Consider the following 25,061-nt stretch of genomic DNA (forward strand, 5'->3'; position numbering starts at 1 on the left):
GCCAAGCGTCTCAGCCCTCTGCAGGGCGGTCCTCTTATACCACCCCTGCCCCCGCGCCCGCCCCCAGCGCCCTGGGGTGCAGGCGGAGTCGACACCGAGACACCCCCTTCCTGCGTTTGCCTTTGCGGTTTTGGTTATCAGGAACCCCAGAGGCAGCCAAAGCAGTTGGCGCCTCTCTACTCTCTCCACCCGCCCTCCAGAAGCCAGGTCGGGCGGTACCCGGCTAGTTCGCCCGCCCCCGCACATTCTGGGCCCAGCATCCCTCCCGGCTGCTGGCGGGGAGGGGACAGGTGCACCGGCTTTGAGGGGCGGGAGCAGGATTTAAGGAGGCGCAGAGCTCAGGGAATAGGCTCTGGCCCTGCTCCTCCCCTGGGGCCATTTTCTTGCCCTCACCCCCTCCCAGGGGTGGCCTAGACCCTACACCCTTATTCTCATCAGCCTGTGGGAACTTGTCCAGGCTGGATCCCAGACGTGCCTTTGAGCCTGAACTTATTCCCAACCCTAATATAGAGGTATAAATTAAAAAGAGAACACTTTCCCTAACTCCACCCCACTAAATACTTACTGTTATCAATTTAGTTTGTGTTCTCATACTCACTTTCAATCATATTACGCATAGGTTGCTCTCTATATTACGTATTTATCACAAAAATGCCTGTATTAAAAGTTATCTAACGTAATCTTTTTTTACTCTATAAAATAACTTTAAAAATTTTCTCTCAGTACATTTAGATCTTTTTTCTTTCCTTTATAATGGCTGTGTAATATTCTGTTCTATAGTTGTGCCATGATTTATGTAATCTGTTTCAAATTGAAGTAACTTGATTAGTTTTGATTGTCATAACGCTGATGAACTTCTTTTTGTACATTCATCTTAGCTCATTGCATTTATTCAGAAAGTATCCATTGAGCATCTACTCTTTCTGTGCCAGAAACTATTCTGGCTACTGGAGTGAACAGACAAAAATTCCTAGCTTCAATAGAGGCTCTAGTTCTATCGTGTAGAGAATCTCAGTACAAAAATTAGTACATAAAAGACAGAGTTTGTTAAGTGGTGGTAAGTGCTATGGAGAAAAATAAAGGCAAGGAAGAGGGTTAGGGAGTTACTGGTTCTCTCCACTCTCAGGGAACCCTGGGTTATATATTAGGAAAGATGGTTGAAAAGGCTCCATGTGAAGGTGACATTTGAGCAAAATCTGTAGGGAGGTGATTGAAAGATCCTTTTGGCTACTCAGGGGTAGTGAGCTCCAGCCAGAGTGAACAGGCAGGTACGTCCCCCAAATTTCATGTGTTGGAAACTTAATCCCCAAATTCACATGTTGATGGTATTTGGAGGTGGGGCCCTTGGGAGGTAATTAGGATTAGGTAAGGTCATCAGGGTGGGGCCCCCATGATGGGACTGGTAGCTTTTTAAAAAGAGGAAGAGAGACCTGAACCAACAGGCTCTTTGCCCTCTGCCTGGAACTGCAAGGACGTGCCTAAAGTGTTCCCAGTAGGAAAGCCATGGAGATTGGAGCTGAATAAGCAAAGGAGACAAGAGTGGACAATGAGGCCAGAAATATAACAGGACATGTATGAACTTGAAGGTCAATGTAGGACTTTGGCTTTTACTCCAAGTAAGATGGGAACAATTGTCTGATTATCACTTCAAGACAAATTCTTAAAGTGGGAATTGACCTCAGCCTCTAACTCAGACCCCCAAATGTAATTAATTCCTCAACTCTGATCCCAAACTTTATCTCAGTCCTGACTCCTAATGCAATTCCATCTTTGACCCATAATTTGACCCACGGTAGACATTATTGTTGACTACCCAAGCATTCACTCCTTCTGCCTTTCTTTTAGAACCATGATTTTGTTTAGATAATCTTTATCCTCATCATAACTGTAAGCCTTGATGAACCAAGCATGGAAGCTGTCTTAGTCCATTTTCTGTTAGTATAATTGAATATCTGAGACTGGGTAACTTATACTAAATGAAGTTCATTTTGCTCATGGTTTGTGGAGGATGGGAATTTGAATAGCATGGTGCTAGCATCTGGTGAGGGCCTTCTTGCTGTGTCATAACATGATGGGGGGGCATCACATGATGAGAAGGCAGGAGGATGTCAGCTCAGGTCTCTCTTTCTTTTCTTATAAAGCTACCAGTGCTAATTACCTCCCAAAGGCCCCACCAAACAACATCAATGTATGAATTTGGGGATTAAGTTTCCAACACATGAAATTTGGGGGACATATTCAAATCATAGCAGAAGCCATAGCTTGCTTGCCAGTGATTAGTTTAGAAATGGATATGTGATCCAGCTCTGGCCATGGCCATTGAAGAGTGAGGGGCAGAGCCCCAGGAACCTCTGGGAAAGACTTCCTTATTTTCAAAAATAGACATTGGAAGAGTTCTCCTTTTTTTCTGCTAAATGGTGTCCCTTCTGGATGCAAACTTTGGAACTGTGGGACCATGGAGGGAAGAGGCTGGTGAACCAAGCCAAAACACTGTAGATGGACAAAGAGAGAGACGGAGACCATATGGGTCTTTGATGAGGTCACCAAGCTAGTAAATTCACAAACTATGGAGCCCCTTCATCTCATGACTTTTTCAGATTTCCTTTCTGGGTTAATGCTGTTTGGTCTTTGTAGCCAAAATCATTCTTACTAAGACCTCAGTGTTGAGTCCAAATCTTGACTCAATTAAATCTGGCCCCAAAATATTAATCCAAATCTAATTAACTTGAATCCATATTTTGAAGCCACATTAACCCATAAACCCAAACTTGCCTTCAGTTCTAGCTCTCTCTCCAGCCTTAATCCCATATCTCATTTCAGAACCAATCCTTTACACACTTAACAAATATGTACTGGGCACCAATTAAATACCATGCTTTGCTATGTGCTGAGGATACAATGATTCACAAACTTGGATAGAGTCCCTTTCCTCAAGGAGCTGACAGTCTTAAAAAATAAAAATAAAATAAAAATAAAAATAAAATAATATAAAAAAAAGTAAAAGAAAAATAATCAAATAATCCATAAACAAATGTAAAATTATGACTATAATGTGTGCTCTGAAAGAAAGGTACATGGTATTATGAAAGTACTTCCAGGGGGTTTTGACCTAGGAAGTGACAATTAGCTGAGAGTTGATAGAATAGTAAGTATTTACTAGAAGAATATGGGAGGAACATGGAGAGTATATTGCGTAGAGGAAACTGCATGTGCAAAGGCCCTCAGTTGGAATGTGGTATAGATGGAATTCAGAGACCAAAGGTTGACTGGGACCAGACAATAAAGACCCTTATATGTCATGGTGAGTCTGACTTTATCCTGTGGACAATGAAGAACCACTTGGACTTTAGTCAGGTGAATAACAGAACAAGATTTGTATTCTCAAAATATCACTCTGGTTGCTGTATGCAGGGTGGATTTTGGGGGATGTGAACACACTGGGAGACTATGAGGAAGTCATTATTGCTGTCTAGGTGAGAGATGATGGTGACTTGCATAAGGGTGGTCGAGAGGCTGAGACAACATTAAATAGATGTTCAAGAGAATAATTCAAAATGCACTTAGGGGAGAGCATCAACAGGCCTTGGTGATGGATTAAATGGCATTTGTGGTGTGGTAGAGGGAGGTGTTAAGGACTTTAAGTCTCTTTCTGGATGGATGATTGTGCTGTTCATCGAGAAGGCATGGTCACATATATCCAAATGCTTCTGACAGGTGAGAAGGACCTCCAGACCCTGACCTCAAGCGTAACTCTAACTCCAACCCTTACTTTGACATAACTCCCAACACCCATCCTGACACAAACCGTAGTCTTAACGCCAAACCTCAATTCATACCAATCCTAACCCCAAATCCTGCTTTATCTTTGACCAACCCCAATTTTATACCTCAACCGGAACCTAAACCTGGACCGAGTTCCTGACTCCAAACATCACCTCAGGCTAGGATCCAGACCTCAACCAATCTTAACCCTGACTCTTGACCTGAGCCCTGAACTTCTAACCGTAAGACAAACTCAACCTTGACCTAAGAACTAAATGTCACCATAGCCTCAGTCCGAAACCTGCCCCATGCTTAACTCAGACTTTATTCTCCATCCCTATCATATTCCATATCCTCCCCATGAATCCATCTCAAACTTACATCCAACACCAATTCTAGGGGCTGGCTGGTAGCTCAGTTGGTTAGAGTGTGGTGTTGTAATACCAAGGTCAAGGGTTTGGATGCCTGTTCTGGTTAGCCACCAAAACAAAACAAAACAAAACACCAATTCTAATACTCTGAACCCCAATCCCATCCCTCTTCTCATCTGCAACCCAATTTCTCCCTAAAATCCTATCCTTATTTTCATCTCTAACTCTTTTACCTGCACCATTTCCCTTTCTTCAGCTCTGCATGAGTTTTGACTATTCATTTTACACAAGCTGTAATATAAAGTCTGCCACCTAATATCATATTAATGTTGATGCTAAATTCAAGCTAAGTCCTCAAACCTGAGACATTTACTCTGATCAGATCCAAAATCAGATCCCAGAACTCAGACTACCAGACTTGCCAGTTACACAGCGGGACCCTGGCCTTGAAGAGTGTCAACCTTTCTGACTTGGGCGCCCAAATCAAGTACAGGCAGACCCCAGTCCACTTGTCCTCATAACTCCATGACCTAGAAACCTGTATCTTTCTTTCTGGCTTTCCAAAGGGAGGAATTTTAGCAAGACTTCCAGTCATCCCTGGATCTTCTCATCCCTCAGTGCTCTGCCTCCTCAGCGTTCTGTTAGAAAGAGGAAAGGAGCCATGCTACTCTTTTATTTACCCTTGAATCACCAGAGCTTCTTTGCTGTGCTTTGCATATCTGTCATTCTGTAAACTATATTCTTAATTATTTAATCTGATTTCATTGCTAAACACTGGTCTTCATGTGCAGAGGAAATGTTTCTGCCGTTTTCTTCAGCAGCCAGCCAGACCAGAGGATATAGGAGGTACTTATATAAATACACGTTTGCAAACTTCTGGTATCCACTGATCCACCATCTTTAGGCTTAGTCCTGCCTTGACTCCTTAACCACTCCACTGTGGAGGGTGATAGAAAGAACTTGGCCTCATAAGTCAGTCCAACCCAGGTTTGAATCCTAGTTGCCCAACCTGCGACTTCAGGTAAATGACTTAATGTTTCTGTGTTTCACTTTGCCCCTCTCTAAAGTGGAGGAGAGCAAAACCTACTTATCAATGCTGATGGGAGGATTAAATAAAACCGTGAATGGAAAATTGATGGGCACACAGCAGGCACTGAATTAGTATTACCTCCTTTACCCCATCATCCAGGGAATGCAGCAGCTTCCATTTCTTGTCTACCTACAGTGTGATATGCCAGGTACTTTGCAGATCTCATCTCTATTTCTCACCTCAGTTCAAGTGAGGATTGTCATCCCTATTTTATAGATGAGGAAATGGAGATTTAAAAGAAATTAGATGACTTGAACAAATTCACACAGCTAAGGAGTCAGAAGCATCAGAATTTCAGTGCTGGGGATTCCAAATCCCATGGTATCATCATTGCACAAACTCAAACTCTGAGAAGAAAATTTTCTTGTTACATTCACACACTCTTCAAGTCTCATTCGGCTCAAAACAGACTCAACCTCCCCTGGGTCTATTAGTGATGCATACCCCATGTTGGTGGGAGCCTCAAATCCCAGCCCTTTGGGTTTAGTCCCAACACCTGTTGCTAAGTCCCATTGAGACACCCAGCCTCATTCCTCCCTCACCCTCAGACCTATGTCCTGAACCTTTGCCTGGTGACTCATGTTCCAGCTCATCATCACACCTGAGGACTGGCATCTGACTATCCTGACAGGTGTGCCCTGCCCTGAGGATTCTAGACACTGTGACCCTGACACCTCCTGACTCTGCCCATGGGTTTTGGTGGCCCATTGTTTCTGATTCTTGGATTCCCTTCCCCCTTCCTGCAAGAACAGTATCCACTTCTCTTATGGAGATGCCCCCACATTTCCTATAGTTCTGGTAAAATTGTCAGTCTAGTTCTCCAAAGCCACCTCCTCACCCACTCATCCATTGGGATGGAAGAATGACTCAGGCCAAGCCAACAAGATCTCCATTTTCTCCTTGGCAACAATGATGGGTCCAAGAGGTGGTCCCAGTTCAAACTGGACCAATCAAAGCTCTTCCCGGCGACTAATATCAGAATGCCAGGAGAAAGGAGATCTATGTTTCTGTTGGGTTTTGCTTCACTGGGTCTGTTAATAGTTGCTACATTCCCCCCACATGAAGAAGTCTGCCCACACAGCCTAGAATGAAATTCACAGGAGAAGAAAAGAGACCAGCAGAGATGAGAAACAGCTCATGCATATGAGGGAGAAACAGAGATAGAAAGAGGCAGGCAGAATGACAGAGAGAAAGCATCTCAAAAGACAGAGAGAGTTGATTGTCTTAAGTCATCATTTCAAGTAATTGAGGCTCTGGCACCCGTGTCTCTTCCTTTGACATCATGAGTCACCCCCATATCCCTTCTTGCCATGTAAGCCAACAAGTTCCCTTTTTTGTATGAGCCAGTTTGAATTGGGACTCTGCCACTTGTATCAAGAACTCCCTGATGAAGTGGGTTTTCTTGGACTTTATCTGTTCACAATGCTCTGATATTTCTCCAGACTCCACAGTTCACAGTTCTACTCCTGAATTGCTTGTTGACCTTGGATAAGTTCCTTTCCCTGTCAGACCTCAGCCAACATGCCCCTGATCTCTTAATACCATAAATCAATCATCAAGTTCTCTCTGGTGTATTTTCCACTGAAGACATTTAAATTTATCCTGGATATTGGATAATATTAAGGAATTACCATTAAGTGTGTAAGGTGTGATAATGTAAGGTGGTTCTGTTTAAAAAGAGTCTATCTTTTAGAGCAGGGGTGGCAAACTTTTTCTATAAAGGGCCAGATGGTAAACATTTTAGGCTTTGTGAACTAAGAGACAAAAATGGAAGATATTATGTAGGTCTGTAATAATAAGAGAGAAAATAAATTTCCACACATTTTTAATTCATGAAATTAAAAATATAGTAATAATAATTAAGTTCCAATTTTTGCCATGCAAGTCTATTAATGAGAAGAGTGGAATTCTTTCTGGGTGTTAACATCTTGTTAATTAGGGTTTGTATTAGTCTGTTTCTATTGGTTATAATAGAATACCTCAAACTGGGTAATGTATAAAGAAACAAAATTCATTTCTTACAGTTTTGGAGGCTGGAAAGTCCACTGTTCAGGGAGCATGTCAGGTGAGGGCCTTCTTCTGGGTGGGAACTCTCTACAGGGTCCTGTGGCAACTCAGGGTATCATATGGCAAGGAGTGGCATGAGAAAGAGAGAGCTAACCTTCTCACTCACTCTCCTTATAAAGCCATCAGAACCACACCAATGACAACCCATTAAACCATCAATCCATTACTTCATGGATGGATCAATCCATTCATGAGGGCACAGTCCTCGATCTCTAATCACCTCCTAAAAGCCCTACCTTCCACCACCATATTGGGTGTTAAGTTCCAACATGAGCTTGGGGGGACATTCAAACCACAGCAGCGTTTGCTCTGTATCATCAAATCAAATAATAAAAACTATTATTATAAATACTTATGGTATTTGGCCCACCATCTGTAGTTTGTCATCCCATTTTAGAAATACGTAAAGAAATATTTAAGAATGAGTTGATGTGATGTGATGTTTGCGTTAAAATATTCCAGTGTTAGGAAACTGTGTGGGAATATAGGTGACATGCATTTGGTTTTGCATTGTTAATTGTTGAAGTTGGATGGTGGTATAGGAGGATTCATTATGTTATTCTCTCTATTTTGTACATGTTAAAATTTTTCCATTAATAAAAATTATAAAACAATTCTTTGGGTTAAGATGTCCCCTGAGTAGCCACTCCAGAGATACATCCCTGGCACCAGTTAATATCAGGCATGGAAGACTTTCTCAGAATTTCTCGTCTTGGGGAACTGTCATGGAAGATTAGGGAAGTTGATGTGTACAAGGCATCTCAAGCATTCACATCCCTTGTGGAGAATTGCCTTCCCACAGCCTTGGGCAGTCATGTTTTGTATCACATGACTCCAAATAGCCACTGATTGGATGGGATTGGTCACCTGACCAGAACACAGTCAAATGATTGGCCAATCAGTGTTCTGTGATGTGGCTGAAGGAGAAAAGATTCAGATTCTCTTTCATGAGAATACAATCTGAGAAATTCTAGGGAAGTGACAATTTATTTATATCCATACAATAACTACTCCTCTCTCCTCCACACATATCTTTCCCTAAAACAACTTATGTTGAGTCCCTGCTCTAATGAAAACTCCCTAAAATACCCTTTGCTCCACACTTCAGTTTGGACACAGCTCTCATCTCCTTCTACCAGGGCAAACACCCCTAGATAGCTCTAAGCTGTGAGAAAGATTGCTAGACTTTTTGGAGCTGTCAAGTAATTTTTTAACTTAGGTGGTGGTTTCATGGGTGTTCATTTGTGAATATTTAAGCTCTTCATATATTTCTTGCACTTTACTCTATGCATATCTCATAATTTTTTTAAAAAGGGGGGAACTTCCCCCACAAGCTTATCAACACTTTTGCTTCTCAGATAAACTAAACAAAAACCCTTTCAAGACTGTCTTTCACAGACAAGCCCACTGAGTATCTGAAAACCCTTGTATGTCTTTTCTCCCCTGAATAAACCTCCTACTTACCCAAGTCTTTCCAGAAAAAAAAAGGTGGTCACTCTAAGCAGTGGTGATTGTGAGAGTGGACATGGCAGTTCTGGTCTGTCCAGGTCTCCCACAAAGCCTGCCATCAGGGTTCGGCACCTAGCCTTCATTCACCTCTCCCCACAGGGCCAAAACAAACACAGGCAAAAAGCCAGCTGGGATTGCAGTTTTATTGAGGGGGATCCAGGGCTCGTCCTAGGATCAGCTGCTTCTGCCCATGGTCTTCTTGATCCAGTCCAGGTATCGGCAGATATTGATGTAGACGCCAGGTCTCTCAGGCCGCCCACAAGGGTCTGAACCCCAAGATGTGATGCCCTGCAGGACACCACCACATACCAGTGGGCCCCCAGAATCACCCTGGAAGGGAACAGTGAGAAAAGGGTTTTACCTAAGAGGCCCCAAAAGTTCATTTTCCTGCTATACCCAGCATTTAATGCCAGTTCTTTAGCATGATTGGTCCCCTCTAGTTAATGGGGATAAGAGTATTGTCCCCTGAGACCAATTGGGGATGGGGGCATGAAGCTTCCATATACAGGGACACAGAAAGGATGTCTAAGGGCAATGGCCCAAATCCTGACCAATGAAGGAAGAGAATGAGGCCTCAAGGGTCCAATCCAGAGAGCAGAGAGTGGTGATTACATGGAGGGGACTGAGCTGATATTTCCTTCATTCCTGGCCATTGATGAGGATATTATTGATTCCAGTTACCAAATACAAAAGAAGGATCAGGGTTCTTGTGGAGACACACACAGAGAGCAGATAGATTCCCAAGGGACAAAAGTGGGAATCTGTGAAAGAGACCATTGTCTTTATGGAACAATTCAGAAAAACTGGCTTTCATGGCAGTATTATAGATGGAAATGACTCCAATCTTGGCCACTGGGGAAGGAAGCATTGTCTACAGGAACCGATCATTAGCAGGGGCGGTGGGGCTACCATGAAAGGGGACAAAGCCTGGGTAAGCCATGAAGACAACAGGCTGGAGTTGCAGCCAATAGGAAAGAGAGTGTTGTTATATCCATGACAAATTCCAAGAGAAAGGGATGGGGAGCTAATTGAGGAGGCATTGAAGTCAGTGGTGCCACTCCCCAGCCAATTGGGAAGACAGCATCATCCCCCAAGGAAGCAATCATAGGAGAAGGGAGTTATCCTTGGCAACCCAGTCAGGTTTCAAAGCGAAATGGCTGACTACCTGGCCAGTAATAGAGTCAGCACATATTCCAGGAACTAATGCTGGGAAAGAGCGGGGAGCTTGCCTAACCTCCAGCTTCAGACTTTCTCTGTCACGGACGTTTCTCCTCACCCCCTATATACTCCCTCTCTGCATCCCATCCCGCCAGCAAAGATTCCCAAGAAAATGACAGTGACAATTCAACACTCCTGATCTCTATGCTGTGTGATCTTCAGGGAGAGTTTTGCCTTCTCTGAACTGTGTTTCCCACTCTGTAGAGATAGGGGTGACCTCTCTGGGTACTAATTCTTTGGGGTCGCCCCCAACCCCACCATACCAAGACTCAAGCCTCTACAGTGGCATGGGGAATGAGAGAGGAAGGGGGTTTCAGAAGTCACTTACCTGGCATGAATCAGCCCCATTGCTCTCGCCTGCACAAACCATGCCATCTGTGACCTTCCCTGGGTAGGCATCCTCACACTTCTTCTGGGGAAAGATTTTTACTTCTGCGCAGTTGAGAGTGTCAGGAAAATTCTCTGAGTGGGGAGAGGTTTTAAGTTCCCTGAGAGAACTACACTGTGTCTCCGTCCCTGTCTGGATCTAACCTCCCTTCTGTCCATCTGCAGCTTCACTGGGGAGTTTTCTGACACATCTTGCAGGGTGCATCACTTCTCACCACAGTAAATGAAGCTGTGCTTCCTGCACGGATCCAGATTGAGGAGAGAGCTGGGACCCAGACCACTGGGTCCTGGGGAAGGAAGGGCCTGGACACCTGGGTCTGAGAGAAGAGAGGACTAGGGGCCAGGCTTCCTGGATTCTTCATCTAGGGAGGGGCCCTCGGATCCTACCTTTTGTTTCTTGCTCTGAGTCATTTTCAAGTCAAGGGGCAGGTGGCTGGGGACTTTGAGGTGCCCCCTTGTGACACCTCTGACCCTCTTTCTCTAGTCTTCCTGTCCTTAGACTATCAGGTCCTCAATCTCACTTCTTCCAAATGTCACCTCCTCCTAGAAGCCTTCTCTGATCACTCTAATTAAAACACTACTCCTCTATCACTTTCTATCCTTTTACCCTACACAATAATTTATTATAGCACTTAACTGTATCTAATATTTTATCTTACTTTTATTTATTGTCTAGTTTCCCCACCTAACATGCAACTCCATAAGATCAGGGACTTTACACAGTTTGTTCATGACTGTATCCCTAGTGCCTATGACAGCACCTGGGACATACTAAGTGCTCAGTATATTAATGATTGAAAGTGGAATTAATCTTTATTAACATCCTTCAATGAATAAACTTGAGACAGAAAAACTTCCATCCGGCACCTCTATGTGCCGGAATCTATATGCTTACAACCTCGTACAGCTCTTTGAAGGAGAGATGCATTCATTCATCCATGCATCCATTCAATAAACACTTACTGAGAACCTACTGTGTACCAGGCACCATCTTGAGCATTAGGAACATATAATAAAAATAATAGATGTAACCTGAACCCTCACGGAGCCCAGAAATCCATTGGATGATGATTCCCGTTAAGTAGATGCTGAGAATGGGGCCAAGAGATGGGAAGGGAAGAGGGGAAGAGCTGTGGTTTGAACTGATCTACCTGACTGTGAGCAGGTGTGTTTCTACAGCATCACACTGTCTCATTTGAAGACCTGAATCCTGGCTTTTCCACTTCCTGGAGAGTCCCACTGACTCTTTGAGCTGAGCCCTAATTTTCTCACTTTGAAGGAGGGTGAGGTGCTGTCTGGACTCTGAAGGCCCTTCAATGGAGGTCCAGACTTTTCGATCCAGATTGAAGAGGGAGCTGGGACCTAGACCACTGGGTCCTGGGGAAGGAAGGGCCTGGACTCCTGGGTCTGAGAGAAGAGAGGACTAGGGGCCAGGCTTCCTGGATTCAAGAGGGAGAGGGTGCTTAGGAGCCTGTTTTCCCGGGCCCTTGAGGAGTATGTATACTCCAAGTCTTTTAAGAAGATTACCTAGAATCCTACAGAACAAAAGTTGCCATAGAATGATGCTCTCTACCATAAAGGAGGGATTTCTTTGAGCCCTGCTTAATAATCTGTTAGTTTGCTCTCTTTCCCTCACCACTCCTTTTAATAATTTGACCTTCAAGGTTTCCAGCATGGGTCCCTGTGAAATATCAACATCACAATCACTGTTTCTTCTTTGTCTCCCCCTGGGGGGCAAGCTTTGCCAATGGCTTGGGGTCCACTTGGCTAACCAACTCTTCCTCTCCCTCCCAGTAGTGGCCAAGCCCACTACCTTGGGGGCTGACGACAGTGCCCCAGCCTGAGATGGTGCATTTCTGGTCAACTTGGGGGCAGTGATCTGCCAGGTTGATGGGCTTCACTTTGGACCCCAGGGATGCCTGGCCACGTAGTCGAAGGAGCATCAGATCGTGATTGTGGTCATTGTCGTTGCTGCTGTTGTAGCAGGGGTGTGGAATGGACTGAGCCACAGGTATTTCTTGCTCTGACTCATCCTTATTCTGCAGGCTGTGATCTCCTAGGCGTACTGTATACTTCCTGTAAAGGAGGGGGATAGTTAGGGACCCGGACAGGAGTCTGGGCCCCCAGTCCCCTCCTCCCTCAGACCTAGGAGTCAGGTCCCCAGCCCACCTCTGCACCAGTCATCCACTCACGGTTTTTTACAGTGGGCAGCTGTGAGGACCCAGCTGGCATCTACAAGAACACCCCCACAGAGCAGTTGCTCGCCCTGGAACAAGGCCGTCTGCCAAGGCTGAGAGTGGGCTTCGCACTGCTGACCCCCCAGCACCTTGGACTCCTGTGCCCTGGAGCGTCCTGCAGCAGGAGGGAGAGAGTTGGAGTGCCACCATCTGGGGCAGTGCCAGGGCCAGGAAGACCACTGTGGGTTCAAATGGACACAGGGTCCTGCAAGCTACTTGGTGCATAAAACTCCAGCATCCACATGCTGCCACATGATACACATGTGTCATACGTGAGCCACACACCCGAGCATGCTTCCACATGTGTCCCCCTGCTTCCACATGCATTCACATGCTCATATACTGCCACATGTATCTGCAGCCCACAGCAAGCAGCCTCCCCCTCCCCACCGGCTTTGTGTACTCATACAATTTGCAGTGTAACCTAACCTACTCTTACCTGCTGCCCTGTGTCCCATGCCTCTGCCCACCCTCGGGAAAGCCCACATCCCCCCATGCCACCACATTCACCCATATAACCACCACGGCCCACAGCATTACCACAGGTTCCCAGCACCACTGCTGCCTTCAGATACCACCCCTTTGGAAGCCTCCCTGCCCCTCTCACCTGCCCAGGCTTCCAATAGCAAGAGCAGGAACATCCAGGTTAAGACTGCGTTAGGTGGGGGGTATCCCATGGTGGGGTCTGGGAGAGAGAGGGGGTGGGGCTGAGAGACAACGAAGGAGGAGGCTGAAATCCTAGTACTCGCTTTTGGAATTGGGGAGGGAGCAGAGAATATCCAAAGCTGTCCTGGGTTCTGCAGGAGGAAGAAGCTGAGGAGCTGGATTCTTAGGTCTGAGGAAGAAGGGGACAGATGCTCCAGATTCTTGAATCTGAGGGCACCCTGGGGGCCTGGATTCTTACATTCCAAGAGAGGAGGGAGTTAAAGTCCTGGACTTCTGGGTCTGAGGGGCCAGGGAGCTGGGAGCTGGGACTCTTAAACCTTGGGGAACAGGGAGCTTGGGTCCGGATTGCTGGGTCTTGTTAGAGAAGGGGATCTGAGGCTGGGGTACCGAGCCGTGGCCAAAGCGGGGTCCCTGGGCCTGATGCCTGTGTCTGAGAACCTCTGCACCTCACCTTCCAGAATCCAGGGCGGGGGGTCACCTACTGATTCGGCCCCAGTACTTCCGTTCTGTCTGCCTGCTACACATTCTGGAGCCTTTTAACTGCGAATCTCCGCCTTCTACTCCGCCTCCTCCCCACCAGAGCCGGGGGAGCCTCTGGGAACTGGAACCCTGGGTGTGTGAGGAGGGGCCGAACGCGACATCTTGAGGGAGGAGGGGCTGGAGTCTCTGACAAGGCCAGGGAGGGGAGGGGAGGGGCTGGGAGTGGGACTGCAGGGTCTGAGAGGGTGGGGGTCCAGGGGCTGGGAGCTGGGACTGCAGGGTCTGAGAGGCTGGGGGTCCAGGGGCTGGGAGCTGGGACTGCAGGGTCTGAGAGGGTGGGGGTCCAGGGGCTGCGAGCTGGGACTGCAGGGTCTGAGAGGCTGGGGGTCCAGGGGCTGCGAGCTGGGACTGCAGGGTCTGAGAGGGTGGGGGTCCAGGGGCTGGGAGCTGGGATTGAGGGAGGAGGGGGCTGGGGCCCTTGACTCCTGGGTCTGAGGGAAGAGACCAGAGGCTGAATTCTTAAGTCCATTGGGAAGCAGGGGCTTGGAGCCTGATTCTTGTGGGAGGAGGGGGCTGCTGCCAGTAACCCGGAAGAAAGGCGAGTCTTCTTTGTTCCGACACCTGAGGGCGGATCGGGCCCCACCCGATGCCCCCTGAAAAGTCTGGGATCTGGGAAGGCAGGTTTGGGAGGGACCGTGACCTGGTTTCCCCTTCCCCTGCGGGCGGCGGGACCAGCCCAAGCAGAACCCAGAAGTCTTGCAGCAATAGGACTGAATGGAGCGAGACCAGCAGGACGCACGAGGGGCTCAAGGGGGAATGGCAACGCGGTGGCGCTTTCCTCATCGGCCCTTCACCGCCCACCCGTTGCCCTCCCCTCGTCCCACAGCGCAGGCGGAAGAAGGCCGCGGTTCCCCGCATTTATTGTAAAACCATCCATTGGCTCCGAAGGGATCGAGACCCTTCCCCAACTTCTCGAAGTCGGGTGCCGTCGGGATTCAAACCCAGGACCCGCCCAGGCGGAGCCATGAGGGGCGGAGCCCGACGCTGCCCGAGGGGCGCGTGGGTGGAGCTACCGTCCCCCTGACATCACGGGGGCCGGGACTTCTGACAAAGGGGGCGGGGGCAAGAGGGGTGGAGTCCAAAGGGGAAGTCCCACTGGGCAACGTTCCGAGGGGCGGAGCTATTTAGTGGAAGTTTTTCCTTGGGGCGGAGCCACAAGGTTCTGCAGTTGCAGGCGGGTGGTGCCAGCTCTAGGTGACGTAATAGAAACGGACCACGAGGGGCGTGTCTCTGAGCCGCTCGTGGGGTGCGACTATATCGCGGTTGACCTTGAGCGGGGCGGGACCTGAGGGGGCGGAATCTGAGTGTCCAGAGCGGAGTCTCCAGGGCAGCTGGAGGTCAAGGGCGGAGACCCTTGAGGCTGGAGCCCTGCAGTAACCCCTGTCCCATGCCCCTGCTCCTCTCTTGGTAGTCCAAGGCGCGAGGGCTCAGTTGTCTTCCATGGTTTTTCGGATCCAGTCCACGTAGTGGCATACGCTGGTATAGACCGCGGGGCGCCGGGGTCTGGAGCAGGGCTCTGCGCCCCCAGACACCACACCCGCCAGGGTCCCTTCGCAAACGAGGGGGCCCCCAGAGTCACCCTACGCGCGGGAGAAGAGCAGAGAAATTGTTAGGCTGATCTATTCGTGAAAATTACACGGGTCACTTCCTCCTTCCCAGGGAGGCCCCCAGTTTACTCTTCCCCAGCACCCAGGTGTAGAAGGTCTGAGAGCCCACCTCCTCCCAGGACCTAGCATTCTGGGCTCCTAGCCCCTTCCTCCCCCCAGGACTCAGAGTCTGGACCCCTAGCCCTCTCCTCTAGATCCAGGAATCTGCGCCCAGGCTCCATTCCCTTCCAGGAACCAGGTGTTCCAGTCCCCTCCTCACTTTGACCTAGAAAGTCTGTGCCCCATCCCTCTCCTCCCCCAAGACCCAGGAAACTCAGCAAGACTGCCTCCTCTTCCCCAGAGTAGGGTCTCACCTGACAGGAGCCTCGGCCCCCCTCCCACAGGCCTGCACAGAGCATGCTGTCTGAGATGTGACCTGGATACGCCCAATGACAGAGTTTGGTCTCTAGGATGCTGATGTTGGCACACTGCAGTGTGACTGGATACAGCACTGTTGGAAAAGGAGATCTGTAAAGGATGGGCAGCTGTCCCCATCACACTCAGCCTCCACCTCCCTGAGTCCTCCCTGCAGCATTCCCAAAGGAACACGGTGGAGCCATATCATAAGCCTCTCAAGGACAGAGTCAAGAGACAGTGACAAAAAGAATCATAGCATGGAAGAGAAACAGATGGATAGGAGGAGAGGGAGAGGGAGAGAGAGAGAGAGAGACCAAGAGACAAGGACATAACTCACACAGAGAAAAATAGAGACTATGGAGGGAGATAGAGACCTTTTTTTTTAAAGAGAAAGAGATTCTCAGAGCAGGCAATGAAGAAATAGGGAGAAACATCCAGAGGCATCAAGGAGAGAAAGGCAGTGAGATAAGAGAAAAGACACATTTATTGGAAGATAGGTGCTGATAGAGACATAGACATACTAGATACAGATAGAGGTAGACACAGCATATCCAATAGAGATAGATGTGAATATAGATATTCATATATGCATCTATATAATATGTAGGTGTAAACTCAAATGCATCAAGGGACTTGATAGGTAACTACAAGTGGGGGAAGGAGACTGTGCAGGGAGACAGCAGTCAGTGGGGTGAACTGGAGTGGACCAGAGAACCTGTACCTTGTCCGAAGGTGGCAGCCTCTAATGACTGACCAGTGGTTGCTGTTTTGGGAACCTGGGCTCACTGTTTCCAGTTCTTTGAATTTTTCAAGTGAATCCAGAAATTTGGCTTTTATGTAAAATCTCCCAGGTTTTAGATATTGGCAGCAGCAAATTCAGACTGTTTTTTCAAGACACTTTGAAAATTGATACTGATGTGGGAAGCCAAATTTGGCTAATGGGTTGCCGATTTGTGACTCTGAAAGATATAGGACTTATTTCAATTCTAAGATATGTGTATTTTCACATTTAAATGTGTCTAAAATCAGGATGTGTCTTCCAGTAAATGGTGTCATACTATCAATGGGACTTTTTTTTTTTATTCTTAGCAGTTCATGATGCATCTTAAAGTTTCCAGCTTCTGAGATTTGATGAGATAGATAGATAGAGATAGAAAGACAGAGATAGTGGGGTGAAGGGATCGAGACCCGGGGCACGAGACATAAGGGAGTGTGGGTGGATAAGGACATACCCTTGGGGCTGGACACAGCTCCCCAGCCTGAGATGAGGCACTGAGTGCCTGGGGAGACGCAGGTCTGGCTGAGGTTGAGAGGCTGCACAGCAGGACTGAGATGTGCTTGCCTGGGCAGACGGATCAGCATGATGTCATCGTTATGGTCATTGGCACTGAGGTCCTTGTTGAACCCGGGATGGGGGAAGAAGTCAGTGGCCCGGAACAGCTGCTCTGGACCCTCCCATTTCCAGAGGTGGTGCTCTCCAAGGCGGACCCATAGATACCTGCTGTAACAGACCTCAGAGGTTAAACTGGGAAAGGTAAGAGTCTTCTCAGCCCCATCTTCTTTTTTTGTCCATCAGGGTGCTGTGTGACCCTCCAAAAGTCACAAACCCTCTCTGGGCCCCCATCATTTATGTCTGACCCAAGGTACTGTGTGATTTTAAGCAAGGCAGACACCATCTCCGGTTCCCTGCTCCCCACACTGACTTTTTGTCTGCCTCTACCTTTGTAGCCCTCCCCCCAAAACTCACATCCTCTCTTAGCCCCATGTTGAGTGAGCACCTTCATCCCAGCCCTACTGGAGCGTTGGTGGTGACTTGGGTCTCCTGGAACCCTGTGGGCCTGTAAGGGCCCCACCTATGACATAAAACAGCCCCACCCCCCACCCCCACAGGTCTGCTGGCTTCTGTGGGAGTGGTTCTGTGTGTCTGTTTGGTGCGTGTGTGTGTATGAAGGGGGATGGGATATGGAAAATCCCCAAATTGGGGGTCATCTGCAATTTCAGGCTTTTTCTGTTTGTCATATCCCTCACCCTTTGATGCATTTCTTCCCAAGGTCAAACCTTAAGTCCTTTCACTGCAGTCCTGGCCCACATGTCCTGCTCCTGGTCCATGCCCTGGACAGCTGGAGACCTCCTGGGGGTCTACGTGTTTGTCCCCAAACCTCTGACCTTTGATATTAGGCAGCAGGCTAATGACTGAGTATTCAGGATTTGGGGAGTAAGAGGTGTTATTTCTATCTCTGTCCCTCTCTATCACCTTGTTGTCTTGGCTCTGGGCCTGGGAAGCTAGCACCCCCTCCCCTGCATTCCTGACTCCAAATGTCTTCCACCTTCATATCGCTCTATCTCTTCTGCTCTGTCACTGGAGCTAAAATCTAAACAGGCTTGAGTTTAAAAAGATCCCATGATGGAGCAATGCGTGATGGGAAATTCCCACCCAGCATCCCGCACCAACATTTGTGCTTTATTCCCGGAGGGGAGAATATTGAAACAATATGGATGGTCACTTTCAGAGGTAATGAATAGAGGATTCCTGCATCAAGTAGATTTTAGGATACTATTAGAATACCTAGAATCTAAGATTCTAGAATTCTCAGATTCTGACATCCTGTTATTCATGATTCTAGAATTCTGTGAGGCTCAAGTTCTAGACTTCAATGAATCCAAGATTCTAACATTCTAGATTTCTCTGAATCAAAAAGTCCAGGATTTAAAAATTACCTAAATTAAATCTAAGACTTAAAGAGCATAGAATTCTAATATTCTGGGACAATAAGACTAGAAATTTATTATTCTAGAATTCTATAAATCTATGGTTTTAGAAATTTAAGAGTCTGAGATTCAAATAATTTAAGACACTAGAATTCTCTGAATTCAATCTTTCTGGACTTCGAGAATCTGAAATGATGGCATTCCTGGGATATTAAATCCATCAGATTCAAGATGCTTATGAATATAGGTTTACTCATAAGTGTCTATAATTCTCTTACTTCAAGATTCTATAAATCACAGTATTCTAGGATACTGTGAGTCAAAGGTATTAGGACTGTGAGTTTCTATATCAATGAACCTGGATTATACTGAAACTGAGTCAAGGATCACACTAGCCAATACAGCTATTAAGCACTTGAAATGTGGCTAGTCTGAATTGAGACGCACCATAAGTGTAAAATACGTGCTAGCTTGTAAAGGCTTAGTACAAAAAAGACTAAACTATGTCATTCATAATTATTTAAAAATTGATTACATGTTGAAATAATAATATTTTGAGTATGTCAAGTGATATATATCATTTAATTATTTTTACTCATTTCTTTTTACGTTTTTAGTGTGTCTACTAGAAAACTTAAACTCACACATGTGGTGAACATATTTTCATTGGGCAGCACTGATCTAGCCTGCTAAAATTCTAATAGCCTCTGAATCTGCGATTCTAGAATTTGCTCAGGCTTCTGTAGAATTTTATGGATCCAAGATTTTAGGATTCTGTGATTCTGGATTTCTCTGAGTCAGTCTAGGATTCTAGGAGTCTAAGTTTCAAATCTTAGACTCTTAGAAGCAGATATTTTAGGACTCTAGAATTTTAGAATTTGGGAAGTCTACTCTTTGTAATTCAAGAGTTGAACTTTTGGTAACAGAAATGGAGGCTTCATACTTCCTGCTGACAGCTCCCCTCACCCTCTCCTGACCCTCCAACCCCTTCCCCAGCATGGCTGGTCCAGGTCACTCACGGCTTGTGGCAATGGGCAGCTGTGAGCAGCCAGCGGTCACTGATGAGGGATGCCCCACAGAAGAGCCGGGTGAGGTAGAAGAGACCAGCCTGCCAAGGCTGCGAGTTGGGGTGACATTCCTTGGCCCCGATGGCACGGGTGTCCGCCCTGCCATGCCCTGGGGTGGGGAAACAGGGCAAAGGGGTCAGTAAGGAGCAGGCTTGGAGGACCAGGGAGAGGATACTGCAAAGCCTAGAGGGCAGGGGGCAGCAAAGGACAAGATGGGAGGGCCAGCGTGGCCATGGAGGGGCAGCTGGGATGGATGGACGGCAGGAGCCTCACCAGGCAGAAGAGACAGTAGAGCACAGATGAATCCCAGCTTCATGACCTCTGGGTGCCTGGGTCCTCCAGCGCAGGCCGGGCACCTGGTGCTTCTTTATGGTAAGCCATGCCATCTCCTTCCTCCTCCCTAGGGCCGCCCCTGTGATTAATCGGGGTTGAGAAATGTCCCCGGGGGAGGGGGAAGCCCTTGGGCTGTGACAGGGGCCTTGGGAGGGGAGGTGGTGCAGGGGGACCCCCCTGTTGAGATGAGTTGTGGCTCACTGACTCAGAGCTTGGCTAAATGGACGGGGGGAGCTGGGGCATGGAGAGGCTGTGGACGCTTCCTCTGGGGTCTTCAGAGTGGAGAGCTCCCATTCCCCATGACCTTAGGCTGCAGGATCTGCAAACAGAATCTTTTGTGGCCTGGAGAAGGAGGAAGATCTCTAAGGCAGGGTCCTGGAGTGGAAGTAAGTTTATTTTGGATGAAGCAGTGGTGTCCTGGGACCAACCTCACAGGGCAGGCTGGAGGGATATGCAAAGGAACTGCCCAGAAAGCAGGCTGGGGGTGGGAGAAGGAATCTTCCTTCAGAGGAAAGAAGGCAGTCACAATAAGGCGTGAGACAGGGGGAGGGAGAGAAAGAAACCAAAGAGAGGGAGATAGAGACACAGAAGGACCCAGGATGGGTAGGGGAGAAGGAGAAGAGAGAGAAGGAGAAAAAGAAATCCAGATGAAGAAAGGCAGAGACCGACCACAAAAAGAGCTGCACAGGTCTACACACCTCATAGAACGCTCCCTGCCCTGAGGATTTGGGCCCTTTCCCACAAGGACAAAGGCCTCTCCTAGAATGTTGAGAAATCTGGTACCATCTGGATTAACCCACTCTTGTCATAACTTGCTCCCTTCCCCACAACCCCACCACCATAGGGACCCAGGTGCCCAACCTGCCTGGAACAAAGTGCCCCACCCTCTCTTTTAATACCGCCTGATCTTTGCCAAATCCTGTGAACATTTGCTGTATTTTTTCCCACCCATCTCCCCCGACCTCAGTTGCCCTTCCCATCATCTCATCCTCCCTGACACTCTCCCCATCTCTTCTTCTCATCAGGTGGGCAGTCCCTGGAGGGCCAAGCCCAGGTCTGACACATCTCTGTGTCCCCAGCATCACCCAGTTCCAGGCTGGGCTCACGGAAGTCCTCAGGAGATGTTAGTTGAATGAGTGAACGTCTTTCTCCATATCCTTCTTTTCCTGGTGAACTTCTACTCATCTTTCAAGACCCAACCTAAAATGCTCCCTCATCCAGGAAGCCTTCTCTGATTTCTCCAGGCAGAGTCAATCTTTGCCTCCCCCTGCACATTCACAATCCCTTCCACTTTCTGCTGTCCACGGGCCTGGTTATCAAGCTTGGTCTGAGCTCCCCGTGAATGCTCCCTCATTATGGTGTCGTTGTTCGGAGCATGGACTCTGGAACTAGACCATCTGTGTCCAAATCTCAGTGCTGACAATGATGAGGTGTGTGACCTTGGGCAAGTCACCGGATCTCTCTCAGTTGTTCTGTTAAGTAGAAATAATAAGCAAGGTTATGGGGGAATTAAGTGAATTAACACATATGAAGCACTTACAACAGTGCCTGACACATGGTGAGTGCTCAATAAACATAATGTCAGTTCATCTCCTACAAAGCCCTGCATTACCCATGGCTGAAATTTTCTTATTTCCTGTCCAGACAAGGAAGGCTTTGAGACCAGGAACTGGACACCTGCTATGTCCTAAGTGCCATCTTAATTTTTTTTCTTATTATTTTATCAATATAGAATATAGTTGATTTTCATGTCCCTTTACCCATTCCTCCTTTTCCTCCCTCCCTCTCTCTCCCTCTCCCCCCCTCAACATCATATCTGTTCACTTGTCTTAACAAGTTCAAGGAATTATTGTGATTACTGTGTCTCCTTCCCACTCCCCACCCTCCCCTGGTTCGTTTGTATATTTACTTATTTATTTTTATTAGCTCCCACAAATAAGTGAGAACATGTGGTATTTCTCTTTCTGTGCCTGGCTTATTTCACTTAATAAAATTTTCTCTAAGTCCATCCACGTCACTGTGAATGGTAGTATTTCATTTTTTTTTTTTTTTTATAGAAGAGTAGTATTCCATTGTGTAGATATACCACACTTTCCTTATCCACTCATCTGATGATGGGCATTTAGGCTGGTTCCAACTCTTGGCTATTGTAAAGAGTGCTGCAGTAAACATGGGAGTACAGGTATCCCTTCAACATGGTGATTTCCACTCTTCTGGGTATATTCCCAGCAGTGGGATAGCTGGGTCGTATGGTAGATCTATCTGTAATTGTTTGAGGAAACTCCATATCATTTTCCATAAAGGCTGCACCATTTTTCAGTCCCACCAACAGTGTAGGAGGATTCCTTTTTCTCTGCATCCTGACCAGCATTTGTCATTATCAGTCTTTTGGATTTTAGCCATCCTCACTGGGGTGAGATGGTATCTCAAAGCGGTTTTGATTTGCCTTTCCTGAATGCTGAGTGATGTTGAGCATTTTTTCACGTTTCTGTTGGCCATTCGTATATCTTCCTTTGAGAAATGCCTATTCTTCTCCTTTGCCCATTTTTTAATTGGGTTACTCATTTTTTTTTGCTGTTAATTTGAGTTCCTTGTATATTCTGGTAATTAATCCTTTGTCAGATGTATGTTTTGCAAATATTTTCTCCCATTCTGTTGGTTGTCTTTTCACTCTATTAATTGTTTCTTTTGCTGTGCAGAAGCTTTTTAGTTTGATATAATCCCATTTGTTTATTTTTCCTTTGGTTGCTTGTGCTTTTGGGGTCATATTCATGAAGTCTGTACCCAATCCTACTTCCTGGAGTGTTTTCCCTATTTTCTTTAAGGAGTTTTGTTTCAGGACATATATTTAATTCTTTAATCCATTTTGAGTTGATTTTGGTATATGGTGAGAGGTATGGGTCTAGTTTTATTCTCCTGCATATGAATATCCAATTTCCCCAGGACCTTTTACTGAAGAGGCAGTCTCTTCCCCAGTGTGTAGTCTTGGTGCTTTTGTCAAAGATCAGATGGCTGTAGGTGTATGGGTTCATTTCTGATTCTTTATTCTGTTCCATTTGTTCGTGTGTCTGTTTTTATGCCAGTACCATGCTGTTTTGGTTACTATAGCTTTGTAGTGTAGTTTAGAGTCAGGTAGTGTTATGCCTCCAGCTTTATTTCTTTTGCTTGGGATTGCTTTGGCTATGCATGGTCTTTTGTTATTCCATATGAATGTTAGGATTGTCTTTTCCTGTTCTGAAAAAAATGTTATTGCAATTTTGATGAAGATCACGTTGAATCTGTAGATCACTTTGGGTAGTATGGACATTTTCACAGTGTTAATTCTTCCAATCCAACAGCATGGGATATCTTTCCATCTTCTTGTGTCCTCTTTAATTTCTCTCAACAGTGGTTTGTAGTTCTCATCATAGAGATTTTTCACATCCTTGGTTAAATTTATTCCTAGGTATTTTTTTGGGGTGGTGGTGGCTATTTTTAATGGGCTAGCTTTCTTAATTTCTTTTTCCACCAGTTCATTGTTAGAATATAGAAATGCTACTGATATTTGCATGTTGATTTTGTATCCTGCAACTTTTCTGAAATCATTTATTAACTCTAACAGTTTTTTTTATAGAGTCTTTAGGCTGTTCTATACATAGTATTATGTCATCTGCAAACAGGGACAGTTTGACTTCATCTTTTCCAATCTGGATGCTCTTTATTTCCTTATCTTCCCTTATTGCTCTGGCTAGTACTGTGTTGAATAGGAGTGGTGAGAGTGGGCATCCTTGTATTGTTCCTGTTCTTAAGGGAAAAGCTTTCAATTTTTCTCCATTCAGGATGATATTGGCAGTGGGTTTGTCATATATGGCTTTAATTGTATTGAGATATTTTCCTCACCCTAATTATTTTTAAGAACATTTCTAATAGCTTTCCTTTATTTTCTCCATGACTTGTGTTAGGTAAGCATTTAATATATATTATATCATTTAATTCTCATGAGTCTAATCAAGCAGGTATCTCCATTTGACAGAGAAGAAAATTGAAGTAGAAAGAATGTTTAAGTAATTTGCTCAAGGTCACACAGTAGGTGATAAAGATGCACTTTTTTCTTTATGTGGTGAACTCCTACTTATCCTTTAAAACCCCATGTAAATATACTCTCACTTGAGAAGCCTTTCCTGACCCTCTGTGGGTCCAAGAACTGATCAATTTGTGTCAATTGTTCATTCAGCAATGTGTTGAATAACTTCTGTGGGCCAGGCACTATAGCAGGTGCTTAGAAAACCACAGTGGACAAATATCTGAGTCCCTGCCCTCATGGTGGGGGCAGGGGGTTGTGGACATAGACCATTAGCAAGTAAACAGGTAAATGAGATTTCTGCTATAACAAGTACTGTGAAAGAATTCAACAGAGGAATGGAATTGGTGACCAAAAGGGGACCCCTTTAGCCTGGGCAATCCAGGAAGGCCTCCTTGAGAAGATGACCTTTCAGCGGGGACCTGAATGACAAGAATGTAAGGCTTGCCTGTCACCCTGACCTGACTAGCAGCTCCTTGAGGGTAGGGCCTCATCTGATTCATCTACACAGCCTGGCGTACGACATGGCTTAATAAACATTGAGGAGTGACTAAAGGATTGGGTGAATTGTCTTTAAAAATGAATCGAGTTTTTGCATTCCTACCTACTTTGCTTCTGATCCTTGGATGACAAACTCAGCTGATGTGCCTGACTGACATTTCCTGGGTGTGCTAATGGGGGCAGAGTGGGGAGGAGCCAATGAAAGAGAGCTGTATACCAGACTCTGTATGCAGTCAGACCTTGTATACATCTTCTGTGGACTCTGCGGGGGCAGGGACCTTATTGTGGTCACCACTATGTCTCCAGTACCCAGAGCATGGCATTTAATAGATGCTCAACAAATTGGTGTTTGAAAGGAGGGAAAAAAACAAAAACAAACAACCCGTGCTTTATGGAAAATTTTTGTTGTGTCTATGTTCAGCTTATGTTATGGCTTCAAAGTCCAGGCTAATTTTAGAGGCTCAAACATCTGTTAGCTTTGCCTGGATTCTGTGTACCTCCCCTTCCCCTGCCCAGGATAAAAATATTTACATGGAGGCAA

The 25,061-nt window shown here is 46.3% G+C and overlaps 2 protein-coding genes across 2 annotated transcripts; both read right to left on the reverse strand.

Annotated features, from left to right (window-relative positions):
- Positions 1 to 8,954: 8,954 nt before the first annotated feature.
- Positions 8,955 to 13,318, reverse strand: LOC134374055 (kallikrein-8-like). The gene is made up of 5 exons (XM_063092239.1): positions 13,249 to 13,318; positions 12,597 to 12,756; positions 12,218 to 12,480; positions 10,346 to 10,479; positions 8,955 to 9,129 (listed from the first exon to the last, which is right to left on the reverse strand). Exons 1-5 carry the CDS (start codon positions 13,316 to 13,318, stop codon positions 8,974 to 8,976), a joined length of 783 nt encoding a protein of 260 aa, XP_062948309.1. The 3' UTR covers positions 8,955 to 8,973.
- A 1,956-nt stretch (positions 13,319 to 15,274) lies between these two features.
- Positions 15,275 to 19,942, reverse strand: LOC134374058 (kallikrein-9). The gene is made up of 5 exons (XM_063092245.1): positions 19,900 to 19,942; positions 19,579 to 19,735; positions 17,083 to 17,348; positions 15,808 to 15,944; positions 15,275 to 15,427 (listed from the first exon to the last, which is right to left on the reverse strand). The coding sequence occupies exons 1-5, from the start codon at positions 19,940 to 19,942 to the stop codon at positions 15,275 to 15,277; spliced, it is 756 nt and encodes a 251-aa protein (XP_062948315.1).
- Positions 19,943 to 25,061: the final 5,119 nt, after the last annotated feature.

This window comes from Cynocephalus volans, chromosome 3, assembly GCF_027409185.1.
Source record: "Cynocephalus volans isolate mCynVol1 chromosome 3, mCynVol1.pri, whole genome shotgun sequence".
Taxonomy (NCBI): domain Eukaryota; kingdom Metazoa; phylum Chordata; class Mammalia; order Dermoptera; family Cynocephalidae; genus Cynocephalus; species Cynocephalus volans.